Below are 15,799 nucleotides of genomic sequence, written 5' to 3'. Positions count from 1 at the left end.
TGGCTGGTGTGTCTGGCCTCCCAAGTGTTCACTGTTCATGGCCCTCGCACACATCAGACTTCCAAATGAATGCAGTTTGAAGCCATGATATTTATTGTCCATTTTTTTTGGATTGCCCCAAACAAACTTTTATTGTTTGTTTTGGCCAAATGATTTAGGAATGGACTCAACAAAGGATAAACATTCCTCTGGAAAAAAAAAAAAGACTAAATGTTTGGCAGAAATGACCAGTATTAACATTTAAAACAATTTGTCAAAAATGAATAGGACCATTTGTTCTGATTGTATTGAATTATTTTGAAAAGTGGAAAAATATTGTCAAAGACTTTTTCAAAGAAAATTATGTGCACATGGGAGGTAAATTTAGTGTTCTCAAAGAAGCGAGTGTGATCTTCTTGGGGGTACACCTAAATTTTGAAATTAATCTTTACAACTATTTTTTATTTTCTACAATTTACACCAATAATTTATATTATTCTCCACATCCAATTAGGATGATGTTGATGGTACTATTTCATAGTAGTTTGTATATTACACCCTTATTTGTTTACCTTGAAATTACATGGTGGCCATGGCCTAAATTGGCATCTCTCAACTTACAAAGCTTACCTTTATGCTTCTTTGGTGGTGCAGCCTTTTAGGGTTTCTTTGGAGACCCTGCTTTAAAAATATACCTAATAAGAGGAAAGTGTACTGTGGTTATAAACCAAAACAATTAGCATAATACAAAGAGGTGGCGTTGGTCTTGGATGATTGAAGTAAAACTTTGTATAAGAGAAAAATTGTTCTTATCCTGTATTACAGACATTAAAAAATGGCCCAGGGGTTATGCAGGTTCTGGGTTTGGTTCTTGCATTTGGCAACTACATGAATGGTGGAAATAAGACTCGGGGACAGGCGGATGGCTTTGGATTAGACATTCTCCCCAAGCTGAAAGATGTCAAAAGCAGTGTAAGTATTTTGTATCAATGGATGTAGGAAAATTAAGGACATTTTGTTTGATGTTTGGTTTACTAATAGATTTGACTATAAACCAGTGGTAATGAATACTTCTTTTTAATCTAAGATCAAAAGTTTCTTTACGTTCTCAACTAGAGAAAAGCACACTATTGGATATTTGAGGTTTAAGTGAATAATAATGTTTCCTAAAGTGAATAATTTTGAATTCTATGTCTAATGATTAATTATAATATTTTTAAACAAAAGTAAGTATTTTTTCAGTCTATTTTCACCAAGTTTGCTAGTATTTATCTTTTTGGAATCTAAGGGCTAATCATTTTCAATGAATTAGATAGTTTACCTGTTATTTTATTTATTTATTTTTGTTTAGGCAATAGAGGCCAACAGCCCCATGTGTTGAAAACAAAACAAAGATAAATAAAAATAGTCTGTAAATAACAATATAAAAAATAGCCTGCTTTTCTGCATATTATTTCTTCCCTTACACTGGTTTGTATAGGAACATCTAAGCCCTTTTGCAGTCCAAGTTATTTTTTGTTCTACTCTTACAGTTGTGTTTGTTTAAAATTAATATCTAAGAGATTGTAAGAGTGTCAATGGAAATATAAGGTTCGAGATGATGGTTGGAATCACAGACTAAAGTCTGGGCTGGTAAACTGAGAAAATAAAAGAGCTATGTTTCTCTGATAAGAGAATCATCACACAGAACATTATGATGAAGGAAATTATGATCGCATTTTAAAAAACTAAACTTAAATAAACTTATTGAGATGAAAATATGTAGGATTATTTGTCCTGCGTAATGCAGCAATCTTCCTTGTAAGAGAGAGAGATATTTATTTTGGTTTCTTTTGTCAGTCAAAATTTTGTTCATTCATTTTATTCATATGCGTATATGTATACATTTGACATTTTTCTGTTCAGCATCTATGAAACACTAGACACTGCTTACCCAAAGCTGAATAACACATAGTTCTTTCTTGGCATATTATATTTGTGATTTTTATGGTTATTAAAATAACAATATATATTTCAAATGGGCTTGTATTTGATTATAAGCACTTTCATAGGAATAAACTTTCAATATTTGGAACAAATAAATCTCATTTGTTAAAAAAACAAATCTGGAGTTTCACTTAGTTCATTGAAAAGAAAATTTTGTGTTATTATCTGTTTGTTTTTCCTTTGCAAGAGCAAAACTTTTTTGTCTCTGAGTAACTACTTCAAAGATAATGATCTACAGTGTATTAACTATTGTTACTCTTACTATTTTATTATGAAAATTTTTATTTTGAAGAAAATAAAAATCTATTTTTCAAACATTTGATAGTTTAAAAATATTTCTCAGTAAGTGCTTGAAGTGAAACAAGTGCTGTAAATGACATTGGAGTAATATAACTATATCAACATAATGTTCCACTTATAAAAATGGATCTGAAATATATTCTGGTAATTCTAATTATATATGAATAAGAGATTATTTGTATGTTTTGTATTGACTTGCTTTTCTTCATTCTTCTATTAAATCTTAAGAATTTAAATAATTCTGGAGTAATCTAGGAAAAAATAAATACTGAATCAAGGAACAAGATTTATAATTTTATTTATTTATTTATTTTTGGTTCCGGGGATCGAACTTGGGACCTTGTGCTTGCACAACAGGCGCTGGAACCACTGAGCTAAACCCCCGGCCCCAAGATTTATAATTTTACTTGCTGTCTCAAAAGAACTATGTATTCTTCTTCTTCTTCTTCTTCTTCTTCTTCTTCTTCTTCTTCTTCTTTTTTTTTTTTTTTTTTTGGTATGAGGAATCGAACTCAGTTTGTTGCACTTGCGCAGCAGGCGGGGAAACCACTGAGCTAAATCCCCGGCCCCAGGAACTATTTATTCTTACTGAATTGATTTTTCCCCTATAAAACAAATGTAGCTATATCTACTCAGTAATATTTTTAGACCTTCATGCATAGAGCCATTACTTAGATCACTCAGAATTTTCTCTCAGCATGCCTATGAGCAGGCTTTTAACAAATGCTTTATTAATTGATTCATGTATTGTTAACCGTTTCATTGATTTACAAGTTAGAAAAAAGAATGTTAAGTTGCTTAAATCATTTTACAAGCAAATTCTAATGAGGGAAGTCACTAATGAATACATTCCTATCTCATGTCAAACTGAATTATGAAGTAGTGTTAACTATTTTTATAGATAGAAAACCATGGCTAGGTCTATTAATAGAAAAACTGAGACCAATTAAATTTAACATAGTTTGCCTGAGCAAAACAAGTTCTAGAACCAGGTAGCATTTCAAACCAAAGATGATTCATAATACCCTATCCTGTTATACTATGCAGGACATATTTATAGCCAGAGGAAAGGAAGTGACATACAGAAACAACTGGATTGACTGCAGCTGGCAATTACCTCATATGTATCTGGTTTGGCAGCTTTCATTCTCTGATTGGCTAGAATTTCTACTGTCATGATTGGCTGAGACTCATTTGCTTGGTATAAGCATATGTACTCAGGTTAGGTTGCAGTTTGTATACACATCTAGCTAGGTTTTCATTTAATATGTAGGGGTGCCACTCTGGGACAATTTTATTACCCATGTATGGAGATAGGTTTAAGCCAAACTTGCTTCAGTTTAACAGATCAAATATTTCAGAGACTTTAGTTTGTATCATAGGATTTTGATGTTAAATATATGTGTGTGTTTATATTCAGTCTTTCAAAGTTAAATTATCTACATCTAACTTGGAGCAAAGCAAAAAACGTTATTAAAATTAATGCATTTAGGGCTAGAGATGTGACTCATTGGTAGAACACTTGCCTCGAATACTCAGGGCCCTGTTTGATCCCAGCACTGCAAAACAAAACAAAACAAATCTCTATAATTGCCTAGTATGTTCCAGGGCCTGGGCTCAATTCTCAGTACCGCAAGAAATAAAAAAGAAGGAAAATAAGCCTCTAAATGTACAGAAAGGAAATAAAAATCCAATCTTTAAAGACTGTTATATATGAAACAATTTTATATTTTTAAAATATAGAATTAAACAAGGTGTCTTATTTACAGCTACATGGGTATTAATTTCTCAATTTCATTTGCTGATATAATGAATTATAATATGTATTGGTGTTTTAAAAGCTCCCACTTATCCTGAAATGATACTATTCTGTTTCCTTAGTATAAATGCTAATGAGCCTCAAAGTTAAGAGTTGGAGTGATACCTGTTAGTCTAGGTATAAAGAAATGCTAGTGATATTTAATTATTTCATTTAAGGTAGTAATTATAGAACATAAAAGTATTACATTAAAATTTCTAAGAAAAACATTAAATAAAAAACTTATAAATTGAATGAAATTTCTGACCAAGGAAGGTAAAATTAGGAAACTACAGTTGTCCTTGCCCTTATACAACTGTTTCCCCTTGAAGCTTAGATTGAAACAAAGGAGGAAAATCTATGCTATTAAACTTCTTAGATAAAATGACTGGGGCAGGCATGTTTGGTGGCACACAACTGTAATCCTAGCACTCTGAGAGGCTGAGGCAGGAAGATGTCAAGTCCCAACCCAGCCTAGGCAACATAGCTATAGACCTTGTCTTTAAAAAAGAAAGTGCTGGGGATGTAGCTCAGTGTGAAGGCCCTGGGTTCAAGTCCCATTGACCCCCCCAAAAAGACTGAGACAATTCAAAATGTAAAACTTCACATTTCATTCTAAATGTCTGTGTGTGTGTGTGTGTATATATATATATATATATATATATATATATATATGGATTCAATGGAATTTATTTTAATAATGCATACTTAATAATTTTTAAATTATATTGTTACTAACTTTGATCTTTCTGCCTAGGACAATAGCAGAAGCCTTTTGTCATACATTGTTTCATATTACCTTCGAAATTTTGACGAGGTAAGACCATTTTTACAGAATTGCATTTTGTCATTCTTTGTTGGGTGATTAGGTAGTGTTTTCATTGTTGTTGCCTGGTTTTGTTTTCAGCATTGCTGCCACTGTATGGTTTTTAGTTGTATTGACACTGATTGGTTTAAAAATTGTGCTTTCTGATTAGGACGCTGGAAAGGAACAGTGTGTCTTTCCACTGCCAGAACCTCAGGAACTTTTTCAGGCCTCACAGATGAAGTTTGAAGATTTTCAAAAAGATCTCAGAAAACTAAAGAAAGACTTGAAAGGTAATTTATAATCTTGAACTTTTATTTTTAGTTTATTGACATAGTTCTTATATATTCAACATTTTTTTTACACTGAATGTGGCTCATGTTAAATTTTTTATTTATGATCTTTGAACAAAAGATGGCAGCTTGAGCAATGTTTTTGAAGGAAGTAAATTAGTCTTTTATATCTGTGTGGAACAAAATTTTTTATGGCAAAAGAAAAATTTTGTCAATATTCTTATTTTTTTGCTGTTGAAAAAGCCACATATTGGACATTTAATTATTGAATAGTATTTTGCTCATTTGAATAACAATCTATTTCATCAGGACCCAGTTTGCATCTTGTTTTTATTTTATAGCCAAGAACATTTGAACATTCATCATTTTATGGCTGGACACAAATCATGTCACTGTTAAAAGATAAATAGAACCTGCCCACTTTCCCTTGGTATGTTTCCCCAAGATTGTGTGGCTTGTGAGCTTTCCTGGAAACATAGTATCTTCTTGTCCATGTATGGTAAAAAAAACCCCACATATGTGTATATTGTTTTATTGTCTGTCAAGCCTTACACTAAATGATTTTGATAATAGCCTGAAATTCCTCACGTTTCTAAATTAAAAGTAACATTGCACAGGAGCAATTAGTTTACAAAAATTTAATTTTCCTCAACAAAATACCCTTTATCCCCCCTAACTCTATTAGTATAGGCAAGGAGTGAATATATTTATGGGAGATTTTCATTTGATATTGTCTTGCCAAAGGAAAAGTACTAGGCCTGTTTGCCCTGTCCAGAAAAAGACCTAACTTTTAATTTAATAAATTCAATCTCGATTTTGAGATGTGTTTATCCAAAGATGCTGATCTGTAGTAAGATTCATGGAGTTGTTTTGGTCACAGTTCCTTTTACGTGTATTGAACTCAGTCAGTGTAACACCATTATGTTTGCTCACAGTTCTCACATAGCATAATTCATGTGAGGCATGTGCTAGGTGCTGGGTTATACAAAGGTACAGCCATCACTTTTGAGGAGACTGAAATTCTGCCACATAGATGTGTTTGGTTCCTTCAAACCTTACACATAGGTGATCATGGACACCAAGAAAGACTGGTGGGGCTTGGTTTCTTTTTATAATCAATAATACTAATATAAAACTATGTTATATTTGTGTATTATTATTATTATTATAATTTGTATTTAAATTAAAAGTGAATTCCTAAAGCAATAGAAAATAGACCTTTGGGGTAGGGATATAGCTCAATGCAGAGTGCTTTTCTAGCATGCATGAGGCCGTGGTAGTTCAAACCCAACACCGAGGGGGAAAAACCAACAAACTTTTGGCTGTAGAGATTATCATACTTCAAAATTATGTCAGATATTTTTGCTTGCTGATAAAATTTTACACACACACATGCACACACACACACCCTCATGTGGTGCTAGAGGCATTTCTATGGGATTTGGAAAATGTTTCATACTTTGATCAGTATTCAGCTTTGCAAACCAGGGTTTCATAGTTTACAGATGATTTGATAAATGCAAGGAATAATAATCTTATTACCAGGGATTCATGTTTGCTTTAGTTGGAGTATCACTTTGGAATACTACCCTGCTTTCTCTTAGTGTCCACATGCCTGCTTTCTCTAGGTATTAAATCTACCTGTAGCCACGAAAATGCCAAGTTCTCACAAGACTTGGAGCTGAATAAAATGAGCTGACACTACCTAATCCGCTTTATCAGTATGGATAGCCTCTGCCTCTGAATAGTGTTGCTGTGTATTTTCCACCTTGGCAAATGTGATACCTGCAGAAGACTAACTATCAAAGAACATCATCTTAGAAATGGTTGAGTGCCTCAGAAGGCTAAGGAGATGATTTTAAACATGAGAGTTCTAAATTTATGTAGCGAAACGGTGAACTTACTGAAAGACCTATCTTCTCGGTTAGCAAGTGTAATATTTGCCTAGTACAGGAGCTTCCCCAGTTTGCCAATAGGTTATAATAACTCCATGGCCTAGAAACGGGCAGATTCATGACCAAATGAATACAAGAACTCTTGGGTCGGGTTAAATTGGAAAGGAATGCAGAGTCTTGTCTAAAAGAAGGGTTTGCAGCAGTTTTTAAATTTATTTGACCACAGAACACATTTTTCATAGAATCTGTGGTGTGTTCTGTGGTCAGTGTGACATATTAGAACTAATTTTGGGAAATGTAAGCCTGGTACTGTGTTAATAACAAAAGCCTGCACTTGCTCTGAGGAGTTTAAAGCGAAGGTGGGGGAAATGAAACTATAGTTCATGAAATAATGTAAGTATCTATTACTGTTAAACCCTGAGGATTAAAGATGACAAAAATCCTAATTTCTCTCTCTCTCTCTCCTTTTTTTTTTCTTTTGCTTTTCCAAATGTTATGGGATGAGGAAGGAAACCTTACAAATCAAAATTAAAATCCAATTGCCAGGGGCCGGGGATTTAGCTCAGTGGTTTCGCCGCCTACTGCGCAAGTGCAAGGACCTGAGTTTGATCCCCAGTACCAAAAAAAAAAAATCCAGTTGCCGGAAGCTAAAGATTTATGAATAGAGCATTTCATATTAATGCATAAAGTAAAGCAGTCTCATCTATTTAGGAATAAGATGGGTACAAATAGATATATAACTGGTCTGTGTGACCAATTGTATTTTAGATACAGTGATAGTTCCTTAAAAATAATGTCCACTTTGATCAATGTAGCTTATTTAAATGATTTCTTTTAAGTGATTAAATGATAATATTCAGTTAAAAAGAATCAGCCTGCCCACGTATTTTCCCCAGAAGCATATTGATTTTAAACTGGCTTAAATATGTAAAGCATTTATCCAAATACTTTTCATACAATAAATTTCTAGTCAATATCAGCTATCTGTAATTCAATAAAACTAGTGTGGGTAGACAGAAAGCTATCAGCATGGAATCTCTCATCTACTGTCTCACCATCTTTTTTTATTCATTAAATTCATTGGTACATTTTAGGTACACAGTACAACGACATCCGTCATTCAGATCTTGCCATTTTACATAATGTATCTTGGTTCTTATTTTTTCCCCATTCCCCTGCCCTCTCTTCACCTCCTCCATCCCTCCCTATTTACAAAGACTATTTCCATTTTTTATATTTTTTCCTTTCCCTTCTTTCCTTTCCCCTACCCCTGTAGTTTCCCCTTCCCCTTTAGACCTTTTCTTTCTATGTCACATTATCAATTATACATTTTGATCTTTATTTACACTTTCAGTTTCTCACACCAGAGAAACTATTTGGTATTTACACATGTATGTTGTATTTATTTCACTTAAGAGTATGGCCTCAGTGTGCATCCATTTAGCTATAAATGTCTCTAGTTTCTCGTTCTTTATGTCTGAGTAGTACTCCATTTTATAGAAGAACCACATCTTCTTTATCCAGTTTCCAGTTGGTGGGCACTTGGGCTGTTTCCAAGCTTTAGCTATTACAAACTGTGCCACTAAAAACATAGGTACACATATATCGCTGTGGTATGATTCTTTTAACTCTTTTGGGAAGATACCCAGCAGGGGAATAGCTGGGTCAAATGGGACTTCCAGTCCTAGTTCTTTGAGGTATCTCCATACTGATTTCCACAGTGGTTGCACCAGTCTGCATTCCCACCAACAATGAAGAAGGGTTCCTTTCTCCCTGCCAGCATTTAGGTTTTGAGTCTCTAATGATTCTTAGGCAATTTTGTTTTCAGGATATCAGGAAGGATAACTGATTAGATCAGTCATGACACCTTAGCCCAAGTGATACAACCAGCGTAAACAATAGCATCAAACACAGCTTAAAAAATTACAATTTGTGGTAGCTATTAATCTGTCACCTTTAACCGGGTGAACTAGATCAAAATCGAGGACCAGCCAAACATATGTTTGTAGTAAATAAACCCTTCAATATGGCAAATTTACCCTTCAGGGTGAAGACTTAGGAGTTTGGGAGGGAGAGAGAGGTAGAAGGAGAGGAAAAGGTTAGAAGTGAGGGCAGAGGACACAGTAACATCACACAGACTTTGGGAAACTGTTGAAGACAAGAGGAAAAGACAGTGAAGGAACAAATAAAACCAGAATAAACTAACAGCAATAGGGAAGCTAGAAACTGTGTTCACTTTCCTATAAAAATAATGACAATTGAGAGAAGAAAAAAGAAAAAAAATCCAAAATAGCACAGGAACAAAGAGGGAGAGAAATGAAGAACAAGAAGGGAGGGAGAGGGAAAAAAAGAAAAAGAAATAAATTTTTTAAAAAGGGCTTCCTTCAGGGTATGTCTCTGTTGTCCTGGTAGACAATGTGGGCCACAGTGTGCAGGTCTAAGTCAATTAGTCTCAGCAAGCCAGCAGCAGACCCCTCAGATTCAGGCTGATTTCTGGCTGCAAGGCCCAAGCTGAGCTCCCTGACCTCATGCTGGATTGAACTCTGCAAGGTTCTACTGCAGGTTCCAGCTGCCCTGCCCCCTAAGCAAGTCTGGGTTCTAATGGGAGGTGCTGATCCCTCTGACTTACCAACCACAAGGTGGTCTGGTGTGCCTTTATTGCAGAAATTCTCTTCACTTTCCAGTGGTCTTGTTTTCATCAGGGAACCTGAGAAAGGCCCTCTTTCTGTTGTTCACTTCTGGTCTCAGAACAATGGCCTTTATGACCCCCCACCCGCCTTGTGTGATGGTCTGGGGTGGTCCTGGGCATCTGCACAGCTGTCTGGGGCTCACCATCTTTTGTTTCTGCCTAGAGACTTAGATGTTATTTCCAAGGAAAGGCTGGGGAATAATGTGTTATGGCTTAGACATTTTAATAATACAATGGAATCACATTTTAGCATTTTATAAAAACCTCCACTGTTATTGGTTTTCTCTACTTATCCCAAAGATTTCCATAGCTCCTCAGAGTGCTCCTGAGCTCAGTGACTCATAGTTTGTTAAGCCACCTGATCTGCTCTTGCTCTCTTCTGGCTGGCAGCAGCTTTTCTTGATGTAGTTATGCCAGATGATGACTTCTATCCCATCACCTTCCTCCGGTCGGAACTGCAGCACTTGCCACACAATTAAATCAACTTGCACCAAGCATTGAGTTACCAGAACTGGCCAGGAATGTTCTCGTACAAATTCTTCTTTGTGTCCTCAGTCTGTGTGCATGTATGTTCACTTCAGTTAGAAATTTGTTTAAAATGCATTAACTGTATCTTCAGATTGAAGAAATATCTATCTCCAGAGATATGTAAGAAAAATCAGTCTTTAAACTTAATGATTATTAACAACTGTTAGTTTATAACTATTACATTGAAAAATGTATATTTAAAACAACCAATGGATCACAGAGGAAATTAAAGAAGAAATTAGACAGCTTCTACAAGTAAATGATAATGCCAATACAACATACAGGAATCTGTGGGACACAATGAAAGCAGTTCTATGTGGGAAATTCATAGCAGTGAATGCCCATATTAGGACAACAGAGAGAACTCAGTTAAATAACCTAATGCAGAACCTCAAGCTCCTAGAAAAAGAAGAGCATAACAAACCTAAAGCTTGTAAAAGAAAGGAAGTTATAAAGATCCAAACAAAAATCAATGCAATGGAGACTAAGAGAATGACACAAAAAAATCAATGAATCGAAGAGCTGATTTTTTTTTAAAGAATAAAATCGATAAACCTTTAGCCAACCTTATCAAAAAAAGGAACGAAAAGGCTCAAATCCATGCAATTATGAATGAAAAAGGTGAAGCCACAACAGATCCAGCAGAAATTCAGAGGATCATCAATACTACTTTGAGAACCTGTACTCTAATAAAATGGAAAACACAGAAGAAATGGACAGATTCCTAGATACATATGAATTGCCAAAATTAAATGAAGAAGATGTAGAAATTCTAAACACCCCAATAACAATGAGTGAAATTGAAAATGTAATAAAAAATTTACCAACAAAGAAAAGCCCAGGTCCTGATGGGTTCACTGCTGAATTCTACAAGACATTTAAAGAAGAGCTATCACCATTACTCTTTAAACACATCAAGGAAATTGAAAGGGAAGCATGGCTTCCAAATTCTTTCCTGGATGCAAGTGTTACTTTGATTCCAAAACCAGGGAAAGACCCAACCCCAAAAGAGAACTACAGACCATTCTCCCTAATGAACATTGATGCAAAAATCCTAACAAGATACTGGCAAAAAGAATACAGAGTATCATCAAGAAGATCATGCACCCTGACCAAGTCAGATTTATCCTAGGGATGCAAGGATGGTTCAACATGCATAAATGAATAAATGTAATACACTATATTAACAGAGTCAAGGACAAAACCATATGATCATCTCAATCGATGCAGAGAAGGCATTTGACAAAATCCGGCACCCATTCATGATAAAAACACTACAGAAAATTGGAATAGAAGGTCTTTATCTCAACCTGAGTAAGGCTATCTATGAAAAACCAACAGCCAACATCATACTAAATGGTCAAAAACTGAAAACTTTCATGCTAAAATCAGGAACAAGACAAGGATGCCCACTATCACCACTCCTGTTCAATATTGTTCTGAAAACATTAGCCATAGCAATTAGAAAAGAGAAAGAAATAAAAGGAATAAAGATAGGAAAGGAAGAAGTGAAACTGTCATTATTTGCCGATGATATGATACTTTACATAGAAGACCCACAAAACTCGGTCAAACATCTAGACCTAATTGACAGATTCAGTAGAGTAGTTGGATACAAGGTCAACACTCAAAAAACAATAGCCTTCTTATACGCAAATAGCAGGCCCATTGCGAGAGAAATTCAGGAAATAATTCCTTTTACAGTGGCATCTAAAAACATGAAATATCTAGGAATCAACCTAACAAAGGAAGCAAAAGACCTCTACACTGAAAACTACAGCACTCTGAAGAAGGAGATTGAAGAGGATATAAGAAAATGGAAAGATATCCCTTGTTCCTGGGTAGGAAGAATCAATATAGTGAAAATGGCCATACTTCCAAAACTACTATATAGATTCAATGCAATACCAATTGAAATTCTAGCAATATACTTCACAGAACTAGAGAAAACAATCCAAAAATTCATTTGGAACCAGAAGAAACCTAGAATAGCAAAAGCAATTCTAGGCAATAGAGATATGGCTGGGGGTATCACGATCACCAACTTGAAACTCTACTACAAAGCTACTGTGATAAAAACAGCATGGTACTGGCAAAGAAACAGACCTGAAGATCAGTGGAATAGATTAGAATATGCAGAAACAACTCCAGACATACTCAGCCACCTCATCTTTGACAAAGGAGCCAACCACCCTCATTGGATGAAAGATAGCCTGTTCAATAAATGGTGTTGGAAAAACTGGATTTCAACCTGCCAAAGATTAAAACTAGACCCATACCTATCACCATGCACTAAACTAAGATCCAAGTGGATAAAAGAGCTAAATATCAAGTCAGAAACACTAAACTTGCTGGAAGATAAGTTAGGTAGAACTCTCAATGACATTGTCATAGGAAAAGACTTTATGAACAAACTTCAGTAGCAGGGGAGCTAACACAAAGAATCAACAACTGAGATCTCATCTTATTAAAAAGCTTCTGCACTGCAAGAGAAACTACCAATAGATATAAGAGATAACCTACAATATGGGAAGAAACTTTTAGCAGCTGTACCTCAGACAAAGGTCTACTATCTAGAATATATAAAGAATTGAAAAAAATCAGACCCCCCAAATTCAAAGACCCAATTCAAAAATGGGCATCTGAAATGAACAGACATTTCTCAGACAAAGAAGTAAAAGCAGCAAATAAATACATGAAAAAATGATCAACATCACTGGTCATTTGAGAGATGCAGATGAAAACAACACTGAGATTTCACCTCAACCCATGAAGAATGGCTGCTATCAAGAAATCAACCAATAACAAATGCTGGTGGGGGTGTGGGGAGAAAGGAACCCTTCTCCATTGTTGGTGGGAGTGTAGACTGGTGCAACCACTGTGGAAATCCATATGGAGATGCCTCAAAGAACTAGGACTAGAGGTCCCATTTGACCCAGCTATTCCACTGCTGGGGATCTTCCCCAAAGAATTAAAAGAATCATACCACAGTGATATATGTGCACCTATGTTTATAGTGGCACAGTTTGTAATAGCTAAAGTTTGGGAATAGCCCAAGTGCCCATCAACTGGAAACTAGATAAAGAAGATGTGGTTTTTTTTATAAAATGGAGTACTACTCAGCCATAAAGAATGAGAAACTAGTGTCATTTATAGCTAAATGGATAAATCTTGAGGCCATACTCTTAAGTGAAATAAATAGGACACACATGTGTAAATACCGAATAGTTTCTCTAGTGTGAGAAACTGAAAGTGTAAATAAGGATGAAAATGATTAAAACAAATAATTGATAATTGGAAATAGGAAAAAGTCCAAAGTGTAGGGGTGGCGGGATGGGAAAGGGAACAGGAAGAAAGGAAAGGAATAATTATGAGAAAGAAAAAAAAAAATGGAAATGAAGTCTGTAAATAGGGAAGGGTGGTAGGGTTGAAAGGCACATAGGCAATGGGGGGAAAAATAAGAACTAAGATACATCATGTTCAGGTACAAGCACCCAATGATAAATGTAAATGTATCATATACCTAAAATGTACCAACTAATATATAAATTAAAAATAAATAAATAAAATAAAAATTTATATGTATATTTAAGACATTTTCTTTTTTCTTTATATTTGAGAAAAAAAATAATGAACTTTTTAGAAAACACCCTCTTCCCAGGCCTTGTACATACTAAGCACATGCCTTATCACTGAGCTATACCCTTAATCACTCAAAAATAACTTTTAAAAATTATTTTAAAATTAGTGTCAGCTTTGGATAGGTACTTTAGAAGATATTGAAAAATTTAAAGAAGAAAATATATTTACCTGTATTCCTACAGTCCAGTGTTAAATCATATTTATATTTTGTTATATTTCTATCTGGTGTGTGTATATTGAATATCATGAATCATACTTTTAGGATCATGATGTATATGTTTTTTACAATTTTTATCTACTTATTCTCTATGTTATAGAAGGATAATTGAATTTATTTATATTTGCATTCTATTTTCTTGGTGGGTAATCTATTGCCTTGATAAAGTGGTCAATATTCCCTCCTTGATTCCAATAATATTTTGGAAATTGTAGTCTATTAATTTATTGGCTGGTCAGAAATAATAACTATAAAATTGTGTAATATGCTATTAACTTATGTAATTATGTGTTTATCCTTCCAAATAAGAAGAGACTTTAAAATGGTTTAATAATTAAGTGCTTTCCATTTCCCTACTCCAGGATATTTTCAGACTTTGAGTACTATAAATTTCCTTTCAAATTGCTATTTTAGAATCATTAAGTGATAACATTTATGCATATATTTAATGAATTAGTATGTTGAATATCATTTTCCCTCTTTCTGAAGTGGTATTCTTTCAAAGCCAGTTAATAGTTGTTAAACTCTTTTTCCAAAAATGTTTCCTCTTATTCTTTTTTTTTTTTTTGTATTAAATTCTTTTATTGGTACATTGTAGGTATACAACACAATTACATTTCTCATTGGGAATTGTACCTTTATATAATGCATCTTGGTTCTTATTTTTTCCCCGTTCCTAGCCCTCCCTTCACCCCCTCCACCCTTCCCTATTTACAAAGACTTTATTTCCATTTTTTCCATTTCTCATCATTTTTTCCTTTCCCTTCTTTCCTTTCCCCTGTGCCTCCCACTACCCCTACCCCTTTGGACCTTTTCTTCCTATTTTACATTATCAATTATTCATTCTAATAATTGGTATATTTTAGGTATACAATATAATGACATTCATCATTGGAAATTTGCACCTTTACATAGTCTCTCTTGGTTCTTGTTTTTCACCTTTGCCCAGCCCTCCCTTCAACCCCTCCAGTCCTCCCTATTTACAAAGATTTTGATCCTATTTTTCCATTTTCTCATATTAATCCCATTCCCTTCTATCCTTTCCCTTAGCCCTCCCACTTCCTTTCCCTTTGCCCCTTTTCTTCCTATTTCACATGACCTATTATACATTTAGTCCTTATTTACACTTTCAGTTTCTCACACCAGAGAAACTATTCAGTATTTACACATGTGTGTCCTATTTATTTCACTTAAGAGTATTGCCTCAATGTGCATCCAGTTAGCTATAAATGTCTCTAATTTCTCATTTTTTATGGCTGAGTAGTACTCCATTTTATAAAAAAAAACACATTTTCTTTCTCCAGTCTCCAGTTGATGGGCATTTGGGCTGTTTCCAAGTTTTAGCTATTAGAAACTGTGCTGCTATGAACATGGGTGCACATATATCACTGTGGTATGATTCTTTTAATTCTTTGGGGAAGATCCCCAGCAGTGGAATAGCGGGGTCAAATGGGATTTCCAGTCCTAGTTCTTTGAGGTATCTCCATACTGATTTCCACAGTGCTTGCACCAGTCTACACTCCCACCAGCAGTGGAGCAGTGTTCCTCTTTCCCCCCAGCCCCGCCAGCATTTGTTATTGGTTGATTTCATGATAGCAGCCATTCTTTCTGGAGTGAAGTGAAATCTCAGTGTTGTTTTCATTTGCATCTCTCGAATGACCAGTGAC

At 34.7% G+C, this 15,799-nt stretch overlaps 1 protein-coding gene across 1 annotated transcript in view; it reads left to right on the top strand.

Annotated features, from left to right (window-relative positions):
* Fmn2 (formin 2) overlaps positions 1 to 15,799 on the top strand; it is a 313,847-nt gene that overhangs the window by 186,690 nt on the left and 111,358 nt on the right. Inside the window, 3 exon segments of the mRNA XM_087194309.1 lie at positions 805 to 951; positions 4,821 to 4,880; positions 5,041 to 5,161. Of these exon segments, the coding sequence (XP_087050435.1) occupies positions 805 to 951; positions 4,821 to 4,880; positions 5,041 to 5,161 (328 nt within the window).

The sequence above is a fragment of the Heterocephalus glaber genome, unplaced genomic scaffold (genome assembly GCF_053883595.1).
Source record: "Heterocephalus glaber isolate CG9 unplaced genomic scaffold, H.glaber_assembly_v1.0 deba00001600, whole genome shotgun sequence".
Taxonomy (NCBI): domain Eukaryota; kingdom Metazoa; phylum Chordata; class Mammalia; order Rodentia; family Bathyergidae; genus Heterocephalus; species Heterocephalus glaber.
The sequence above is the reverse complement of the archived record's forward strand: the minus strand, read 5'-3'. Positions and strand labels throughout refer to the sequence as shown.